Source organism: Salmo trutta, chromosome 1 (genome assembly GCF_901001165.1).
Source record: "Salmo trutta chromosome 1, fSalTru1.1, whole genome shotgun sequence".
In the NCBI taxonomy this organism is placed as follows: domain Eukaryota; kingdom Metazoa; phylum Chordata; class Actinopteri; order Salmoniformes; family Salmonidae; genus Salmo; species Salmo trutta.
In genome coordinates this window covers 23109466-23119986 of record NC_042957.1, presented here as the reverse complement: position 1 = coordinate 23119986, position 10521 = coordinate 23109466, and the positions used below count along the sequence as shown (strand labels likewise).

General features: G+C 47.5%; 1 protein-coding gene across 1 annotated transcript; it reads left to right on the top strand.

Annotated features, from left to right (window-relative positions):
• The first annotated feature begins 1306 nt into the window (after positions 1-1306).
• On the top strand, positions 1307-5631 carry LOC115189396 (uncharacterized protein K02A2.6-like). Its single transcript, XM_029748022.1, has one exon. The coding sequence runs from the start codon at positions 1395-1397 to the stop codon at positions 5481-5483; it is 4089 nt and encodes a 1362-aa protein (XP_029603882.1). The 5' UTR covers positions 1307-1394; the 3' UTR covers positions 5484-5631.
• Positions 5632-10521: the final 4890 nt, after the last annotated feature.

Sequence of the window (10521 nt, the reverse complement as noted above, 5' to 3'; positions counted from 1 at the left end):
ATGGCTATCCGTAAATAAAAAAAAAACAAGAATAGTGCCATCTGGTTTTCTTAATATAAAATTTTTTAAATTATTTAGTACTTTTAATTTGACTTTTGATACTTAAGTAAGTTTTAGCAATTACATTTACTTTTGATACTTAAGTAGATTTAAAACCAAATACTTTTAACTATAGTTACACAGGTAGAATTTTACTGGGTGACTTTCAATTTTACTTGAGTAATTTTCAATTAAGATATCTTTACTTTTACTCAAATATGACAATTGTGCACTTTTTTCACCACTGGTTGGAGGTCGTTCCACTTACATTGTGTTTTCAAAATACCCCTCCAGATACAGTTGAAGTCAGATGTTTACATACACCTTAGCCAAATACATTTAAACTCCGTTTTTCACAATTCCTGACATTTCATCCTAGTAAAAATTCCCTGTCTTAGGTCAGTTAGGATCACCACTTTATTTTAAGAATGTGAAATGTCAGAATAATAGTAGAGAGAATGATTTATTTCAGCTTTTATTTCATTCATCAAATTCCCAGTGGGTCAGAAGTTAATATACACTAAATTAGTATTTGGTAGCATTGCCTTTAAATTGTTTAACTTGGGTCAAACATTTTGGGAAGCCTTCCACAAGCTTCCCACAATGTGTTGTGTGAATTTTGGCCCATTCCTCCTGACAGAGCTGGTGTAACTGAGTCAGGTTTGTAGGCCTCCTTGCTCGCACACGCTTTTTCAGTTCTGCCCACAAATTTTCTAAACGATTGATGTCAGGGCTTTGTGATGGCCACCCCAATACCTTGACTTTGTTGTCCTTAAGCCATTTTGCCACCACTTTGGAAGTATGCTTGGGGTCATTGTCCATTTGGAAGACCCATTTGCGACCAAGCTTTAACTTCCTGACTGATGTCTTGAGATGCTGCTTCAATATATCCACATAATTTTTCCTCCCTCATGATGCCATCTATTTTGTGAAGTGCACCAGTCCCTCCTGCAGCAAAGCACCCCCACAACATGATGCTGCCACCCCCGTGGGATGGTGTTCTTCGGCTTGCAAGCCTCCCCCTTTTTTCTCCAAACATAATTGTTATAGTGTGGACACTATATAAATAATTACATGGTTATTATTGGCATTAACCTTGACCTTTCCCCTTTGATGATGTCATCACCAAGAGTGAGTTCTGTTGCAATGTGATTCTACCACCGGCTGAGTGGGCTATATAGTTCTGTTATATTTGTACCGTTTGTACCTGGCAATACACCTTTAGGTTTGGGTTGAAAGTAAAGGAAAGTAATATCGAAATGCGTGTGGGCATTCCTTGTCAAGTTACTACACCTTTTTGGCGACGAGGATAAAACTTTATCAACTTGTACAGGGCGAGTTAGCTAGCTAGCTTAATGAGCGACGGAGAGCAGGTGCCACTGGACGGAAACGCCGACGGGGACAATCAGCAGCAAGTGCAAATCGCTAACGAGGATCAAGGACAGGTTGGCGTTATAATGGCAATGTTTGGGACTATCACTGAGTTTGTGGAAGAGAACGAAGACTGGACGGAATATGTGGAAAGGTTGGGACACTTTTTCTTGGCAAATGGAATCATAGATGAGGCTAAACAGCGCTCTATTCTCTTGAGTGTGTGTGGGGCTAAAACCTACAAGCTAATGAGGAATTTGGCTACACCACGGAGACCGGGAGAAATTCCTTTTGGGGATCTAGTTGCTCTCGTTCAGACTCACCACAATCCAAAGCCTTCAGTGATTGTCCAGAGGTTCAAGTTTAACTGCCATTTTCGGAAAACAGGTCAGTCTGTTGCTAACTTTGTTGCTGAATTACGGGAACTCTCTGAACATTGTGAGTTTGGGGCTATGTTAGAGGACATGCTCCGTGACAGATTAGTCTGTGGCATTAATGAGGACAGCATACAGCGCCGGTTGCTTGGGGAAGCCACACTGACTTTCAAGAGGGCATTGGAACTATCTCAAGGGATGGAGATGGCCGCTAGTAATGTGAAAAATATTCAAAAGGCCAATAGTGAAAGTTGTGCAGTGCATCAGGTGACAAAAGAGGCAGCAGGAAAAAGGGGAAAAGCAGTGGAATGTTTCAGATGTGGAGGGACACATTATGGTAACAACTGTAAGTTCATGGAGACTGTCTGTCACAATTGCAACAAAAAGGGACATTTAGCAAAAAAATGCAGGGGTCCTAGGAGCAAGCCAGAGGGTGGGCGGACTGGGCTGGGCAAGTTCACAGCACCAAAGCCTCAGTCAGCAGCGCACCACCTAGAGAGCACAGAGGAGGAGGACGAGCATTGTTCCTACAACATGTTTAATGTGAGGGAGCCGCGCGCAGAGCCTATTTATGCTACAGTGGAGGTAGATGGAAAGCAGATGAGGATGGAGGTTGACACGGGGGCCTCTGCCTCTGTCATAAGTGAGGAGACCTACAAACAAAAATGGGGCTCAAGACAGGTTTCTGCCCTCACACCGGCAGGGATCAGACTGCGTACGTACACCGGGGAGACCATACCATTGCTTGGGGCTCTAGAAGTGAACATTGCATACAACAGCCAGGAAGCGAGAGCACGGCTCCTGGTGGTGAAAGGGAATGGGCCTAGTTTACTAGGGCGTGACTGGCTAAACAAAATACAACTGAGCTGGGGTGAGATAAAACACACCCGAGTGACTGAGGATGTCATTCAAAAATACCCAGAGATTTTCAAAGAGGAACTGGGCACACTGCAGGGCACTACAGTTAAGCTGTTCGTGGATCCTCAGGCCGAGCCTCGCTTTTTCAAGCCCAGGACAGTGCCTTACGCCATGAAAAAGAAAGTGGAAGATGAGTTGGAGCGGCTGCAGGAAGCAAACGTCATTACTCCCGTTCAGTTCTCCCGCTGGGCAGCTCCTATCGTTCCCGTTCTGAAAAGTGACGGCACGGTGCGTATATGTGGGGACTACAAACTCACCATCAACAGGGCCTCTAAGCTAGACGCTTACCCGCTGCCACGGGTGGAGGACTTGTTCGCGACACTGGCAGGAGGCAAGACGTTCTCAAAGCTTGACATGAGTCACGCCTACCAACAGCTCCTCCTGGACGAGGACTCAAAAGAGTATGTCACAGTCAACACGCACAAAGGCTTGTTCAGGTACAACCGCTTGGTTTTCGGAGTGGCGTCCAGCCCAGCCATTTTCCAGAGGACAATGGACAATCTGCTGCAGGGGATCCCTCATGTAGCAGTGTACCTGGATGACATCCTGGTTACAGGGGAGACGGAGGAGGAGCACCTCCACCATTTGGACCAGGTGTTAAAGAGATTCTCTGAGGCAGGGCTGCGCCTGAAGCGTAGCAAGTGCACATTCCAAGCACAGAGTGTGACATACCTAGGTCACAAGATCACAGCGCAGGGTCTGTGTCCTGTGGAGGACAAAGTCAGGGCAATCAAGGATGCTCCAAACCCCAAGAATGGGTCAGAGCTCAGGTCGTTCCTGGGCATTGTGAACTACTATGGGAAGTTCCTCCCTGAGCTGTCAACAGTGTTGGCTCCACTTTATCAGTTGCTCCACAAAGACTGTAAATGGAAGTGGGGGCCAGCACAAGAGAAAGCTTTCAAGGAAGTGAAAGCACTACTACAATCAGCACAACTTCTGGTTCATTTTGACCAAGACAAAGAGATCATCCTGTCATGTGACGCCTCACCCTATGGCGTCGGGGCAGTACTCTCTCATCAGATGGAGGACGGGTCAGAGAGACCCATTGGATTTGCATCACGTACGCTGACGAGTGCTGAGAAGGGTTATTCACAGTTAGACAAGGAAGGTCTGGCCATAGTCTTTGCTGTGAAACGCTTCCATCAGTACCTCTACGGTAGTCATTTCACCATATGCACTGACCACAAACCACTGATGAGCCTTTTTAGTGAATCAAGATGCATTCCGCCCATGGCTTCAGCAAGGTTACAGCGTTGGGCCCTGACACTGTCGGCTTACCAGTATACGATAGTGTATAGAGCGGGGAAGGACAATGCAAATGCAGACGCGCTCAGCCGTCTCCCGCTACCAGAGATGCCTGCCACAACTGTGGTGCCTCCCGAGACAATTTTCCTAATGGAGAGATTGTCAAACTCACCTGTGAATGCCAATCAGATCAAACAGTGGACAGACCGGGATCCTATCCTGTCCCAAGTGAAAAGATTCCTGATGCAGGGTTGGCCTCCTGTCATAGAGGATGATGGACTAGGACCTTACGCAAAGCGCAAAACGGAGCTGAGTGTGCAGGATGGCTGCATACTCTGGGGGTCCAGAGTGGTTGTTCCACCCCCTGGCCGTGCACAAGTCATGGATGAGGTCCATGAGGCTCACCCGGGTGCCTCCCGGATGAAAAGTTTAGCCAGATCTTACATCTGGTGGCCTAACATGGATCAGGAGGTAGAAGACAAAGTTAAATCATGTTCTGAGTGCCAGATCAACCAGAAGATGGCGCCGCCCGCGCCACTACATCTGTGGGAGTGGCCTGACCACCCATGGTCTAGGCTGCATATAGATTTTGCAGGCCCTTTCATGGGTCACATGTTCCTTGTCATGGTGGACGCACACTCCAAGTGGCTGGAGGCGCACATCATGAGCAACATCACAGCGACCACAACCATCGAAAAGCTTCGGCAGGTGTTTTCAACCCATGGTCTGCCGGACTCTCTGGTGTCCGACAACGCAACAACGTTTACCTGTGATTTGTTCCAAGAATTCATGCGGAGAAACGGGATCCGCCATGTCCGCAGCGCCCCGTTTCACCCGGCCTCAAACGGCTTAGCGGAGCGGGCGGTGCAGACACTGAAAGAGGGGCTCAAAAGGATGACTGGGGGAACCATCACTACTAAGCTCTCTCGGTTCTTGTTCCAGTACCGCATCACGCCACAAACAACAACAGGACAGGCTCCAGCGGTGATGTTAATGGGCAGAAGGCCAAAAGCTCACCTGGATCTACTGCGTCCGAACATCAGAGCACGAGTGGAACGGAAGCAGGAGAAACAAAAAGAGAGACATGACCACCACGCAAGGGAGAGACAGTTAAAACCCAATGACACTGTCTACATCCGCAACTTCACAAGCAGCCAACGCTGGTTGCCAGGTATCATTCTGAGTCAGAGTGGTCCCGTCTCCTTTGTGGTCAAACTGACTGATGGTCGAGTCATGCGCAGACACCAGGACCATCTCCGCCTGCGCTATGACAAAGACAAGACCATGTTTTCAGACGGAACAGCTGTGGGTGGTAGTATACAAGTTGAAATCCCACAGGAAACAGCATCTGAGGAACAGGGGCATTCAGTGGTTCCAGCAGAGGGTGATGGACATTCTCTCACAAACACCCAACCCGCTCCTGTGCCCTCAGACCCAGCTCCACTGGGACATGCCTTACCTGTGTCTCGTAGCACACCAGGAGTACTGCGCAGATCACAGCGTAGTCACAAGCCTCCTGAAAAACTAACTTTGTAGTTGAGACTGAGAGACTCGTGGTGTTAGTGTTTGTTTGGAGCAGCAGACCTAGTTGAAAAGAAATAAGGACTGTCATTTTATTGTTGTTGTTTTGGTTACATTTACCGTAACACCAGCAGAAGTTCTACAGTGTGGTGTAGTAAAGAGAAGAAAACACTAATGTGGTTTACTTGTTAACCTTATGTTTTCCTTACAGGGGGGGGATTTAAATTGAGGGGGGAGAAGTGTTATAGTGTGGACACTATATAAATAATTACATGGTTATTATTGGCATTAACCTTGACCTTTCCCCTTTGATGATGTCATCACCAAGAGTGAGTTCTGTTGCAATGTGATTCTACCACCGGCTGAGTGGGCTATATAGTTCTGTTATATTTGTACCGTTTGTACCTGGCAATACACCTTTAGGTTTGGGTTGAAAGTAAAGGAAAGTAATATCGAAATGCGTGTGGGCATTCCTTGTCAAGTTACTACACTAATGATGGTCATTATGGCCAAACAGTTCTAATTTTGTTTCATCAGACCAGAGGACAATTCTCCAAAAAGTACTATCTTTGTCCCCATGTGCAGTTGCAAACCGTAAGTCTGGCTTTTTTATGGCAGAGACAGAACACGTCTCCTTCCTGAGCGGTATGACAGCTGCATGGTCCCATGGTGTTTTTACTTGTGTACTATTGTTTGTACAGATGAACGTGGTACCTTCAGGTGTTTGGAAATTGCTCCCAAGGATGAAACAGACTTGTGGAGGTCTACAATTTTTTTTGTGAGGTCTTGGCTGATTTCTTTTGATTTTCCCATGATGTCAATCAAAGAGGCATTGAGTTTGAAGGTAGGCCCTGAAATACATCCACAGGTACACCTCCAATTGACTCAAATGTATGTCAATTAGCCTATCAGAAGATTCTAAAGCCATGACATCATTTTCTGGAAGTTTCCAAGCTGTTTAAAGGCACAGTCAACTTAGTGAATGTAAACTTCTGACACACTGGAATTGTTATACAGTGAAATATAAGTGAAATATTCTGTCTGTAAACAATTGTTGTACAAATTACTTGTGTCATGCACGAAGTAGATATCCTAACCTACTTGCCAAAACTATAGTTTGTTAACAAGAAATTTGTGGAGTGGTTGAAAAATGAGTTTTAATGACTCCAATCTAAGTGTATGTAAACTTACGACTTCAACTGTACCCCTCAAAATACCCATCAAGAGAGGCATAGTAAGTAAAGTCAAACTGTGTAGAATTGCAGGATAACGTTCAACAAGTTTTTCGGGGGAGGATCACCTGGAACCTCATCTACTGCTTGTCCCCCCCAAAATCTACATCCCAATTTCTCCCTTCCTACATACTATAGTATCCCTCGATCATGTGTAGTACTTACTGCAGAACATCAAATCAAATCAAATGTATTTATATAGCCCTTCTTAGATCAGCTGATATCTCAAAGTGCTGTAGAGAAACCCAGCCTAAAACCCCAAACAGCAAGCAATGCAGGTGTAGAATAACAGTGGCTAGGAAAAACTCCCTAGAAAGGCCAAAACCTAGGAAAAAACCTAGAGAGGAACCAGGCATTGAGGGGTGGCCAGTCCTCTTCTGGCTGTGCCGGGTGGAGATTATAACAGAACATGGCCAAGATGTTCAAATGTTCATAAATTACCAGCATGGTCAAATAAAAGTAATCACAGTAGTTGTCGAGGGTGCAACAGGTCAGCACCTCAGGAGTAAATGTCAGTTGGCTTTTCATAGCCGATCATTGAGAGTATCTCTACCACTACTGCTGTCTCTAGAGAGTTGAAAACAGCAGGTCTGGGACAGGTAGCACGTCCGGTGAACAGGTCAGGGTCCTATAGCCGCAGGCAGAACAGCTGAAACTGGAGCAGCAGCACGGCCAGGTGGACTGGGGACAGCAAGGAGTCATCATGCCAGGTAGTCCTGAGGCATGGTCCTAGGGCTCAGGTCCTCCGAGAGAGAGAAAGAAAGAAAGAAAGAAAGAAAGAAAGAAAGAAAGAAAGAAAGAAAGAAAGAGAGAATTATAGAGAGCATACTTAAATTCACACAGGACACCGGATAAGACAGGATAAATACTCCAGATATAACAGACTGACCCTAGCCCCCCGACACATAAACTACTGCAGCATAAATACTGGAGGCTGAGACAGGAGGGGTCAGGAGACACTGTGGCCCCATCCGATGATACCCCCAGACAGGGCCAAACAGGCAGGATATAACCACACCCACTTTGCCAAAGCACAGCCCCCACACCACTAGAGGGATATCTTCAACCACCAACTTACCATCCTGAGACAAGGCCAAGTATAGCCCACAAAGATCTCCGCCACGGCACAACCTAAGGGGGGCGCCAACCCAGACAGGAAGACCATGTCAGTTACTCAACCCACTCAAGTGACGCACCCCTCCTAGGGACGGCATGGAAGAGCACCAGTAAGCCAGTGACTCAGCCCCTGTAATAGGGTTAGAGGCAGATCATCCCAGTGGAGAGAGGGGAACCGGCCAGGCAGAGACAGCAAGGGCGGTTCGTTGCTCCAGTGCCTTTCCGTTCACCTTCACACTCCTGGGCCAGACTACACTCAATCATAGAACCTACTGAAGAGATGAGTCTTCAGTAAAGACTTAAAGGTTGAGACCGAGTCTGCGTCTCTCACATGGGTAGGCAGACCATTCCATAAAAATGGAGCTCTATAGGAGAAAGCCCTGCCTCCAGCTGTTTGCTTAGAAATTCTAGGGACAATTAGGAGGCCTGCGTCTTGTGACCGTAGCGTACGTGTAGGTATGTACGGCAGGACCAAATCGGAAAGATAGGTAGGAGCAAGCCCATGTAATGCTTTGTAGGTTAGCAGTAAAACCTTGTTTTACTGAATATTGTAGTGTACTGTAGAATATTATAGTAAATACTACAGTAATGTTTGCAAAAACAGTATAGTCCGCAAAAACAACACACTTTTTTTGTGTGTGTACTTTTTACCCCTTTTCATGATAGCCAATTGGTAGTTACAGACTTGTCCCATGACTGTAACTCCTGTACGGACTGGGGAGAGGCGAAGGTTGAGAGCTATGCCTCCTTCGAAACACAACCCTGCAAGCCGCACTGCTTCTTGACACACTACTCGCTTAACTGGGCCAATTGTGTGCCGACTCATGAGTCTCCCGGTCATGGCCGACTGTGACACATCCTGGGATCAACCCCGTGGCTGTAGTGACACCTCAAGCCCTGCAATTCAGTGCCTTAGAATGCTGCTCCACTCGGGAGGCTAACACTACACTTTTTTAACTATAGTAAATACTGCAGCATTTCATTTGCATATACAGTACCCTGCCTATTCTCCTCCCCCATATCGCAATTGGTGCCACCCATAAGATAGAAACCTACATGCCAAATGTAGTCCATAGAAAAGAGCAGAAGCTCTGAACTAACCATTCAGACCCCAGTCCTACCTACAGTACCTACAAGGGAAAGCCCTCCACTTTTATGTCAAAGATAATAAAACAAAAACACTATAGTAAATACTACAGTAATGTTTTCAGAAACACTATTGTAAGTACTACAATATACTAGGACAGGGCTCCGGGCAGCCGAGCGGAAATGGAGGAAAACTCGCCTCCCTGCGGACCTGGCATCCTTTCACGCCCTCCTCTCTACATTTTCCTCTTCTGTCTCTGCTGCTAAAGCCACTTTCTACCACTCTAAATTCCAAGCATCTGCCTCTAACCCTAGGAAGCTCTTTGCTACCTTCTCCTCCCTCCTGAATCCCCCTCCCCCTCCCCCCCCCTCCTCTCTCTCTGCGGATGACTTCGTCAACCATTTTGAAAAGAAGGCTGATGACATCCGATCCTCGTTTGCTAAGCCAAACGACACCGCTGGTCCTGCTCACACTGCCCTACCCTGTGCTTTGACCTCTTTCTTCCCTCTCTCTCCAGATGAAATCTCGCGTCTCGTGACGGCCGGCCGCCCAACAACCTGCCCACTTGACCCTATCCCCTCCTCTCTTCTCCAGACCATTTCCGGAGACCTTCTCCCCTACCTCACCTCGCTCATCAACTCATCCTTGACCGCTGGCTACGTCCCTTCCGTCTTCAAGAGAGCGAGAGTTGCACCCCTTCTGAAAAAACCTACACTCGATCCCTCCGATATCAACAACTACAGACCAGTATCCCTTCTTTCTTTTCTCTCCAAAACTCTTGAACGTGCCGTCCTTGGCCAGCTCTCCTGCTATCTCTCTCAGAATGACCTTCTTTATCCTAATCAGTCAGGTTTCAAGACTGGGCATTCAACTGAGACTGCTCTTCTCTGTGTCACGGAGGCTCTCCGCACTGCTAAAGCTAACTCTCTCTCCTCTGCTCTCATCCTTCTAGACCTATCTGCTGCCTTTGATACCGTGAACCATCAGATCCTCCTCTCCACCCTCTCCGAGCTGGGCATCTCCGGCGCGGCCCACGCTTGGATTGCGTCCTACCTGACAGGTCGCTCCTACCAGGTGGCGTGGCGAGAATCCGTCTCCGCACCATGTGCTCTCACCACTGGTGTCCCCCAGGGCTCTGTTCTAGGCCCTCTCCTATTCTCACTATACACCAAGTCACTTGGCTCGGTCATATCCTCACATGGTCTCTCCTATCATTGCTACGCAGACGACACACAATTAATCTTCTCCTTTCCCCCTTCTGATAACCAGGTGGCGAATCGCATCTCTGCATGTCTGGCAGACATATCAGTGTGGATGACGGCTCACCACCTCAAGCTGAACCTCGGCAAGACGGAGCTGCTCCTCCTCCCAGGGAAGGACTGCCCGTTCCATGATCTCGCCATCACGGTTGACAACTCCCTTGTGTCCTCCTCCCAGAGTGCTAAGAACCTTGGCGTGACCCTGGACAACACCCTGTCGTTCTCCACTAACATCAAGGCGGTGACCCGATCCTGTAGGTTCATGCTCTACAACATTCGCAGAGTACGACCCTGCCTCACACAGGAAGCGGCGCAGGTCCTAGTCCAGGCACTTGTCATCTCCCGTCTGGATTACTGCA

Coding starts and splice junctions, on each gene's coding strand:
- LOC115189396 (XM_029748022.1), top strand. CDS start 1,395: ATGAGCGACGGAGAGCAGGTGCCACTGGACGGAAACGCCGACGGGGAC.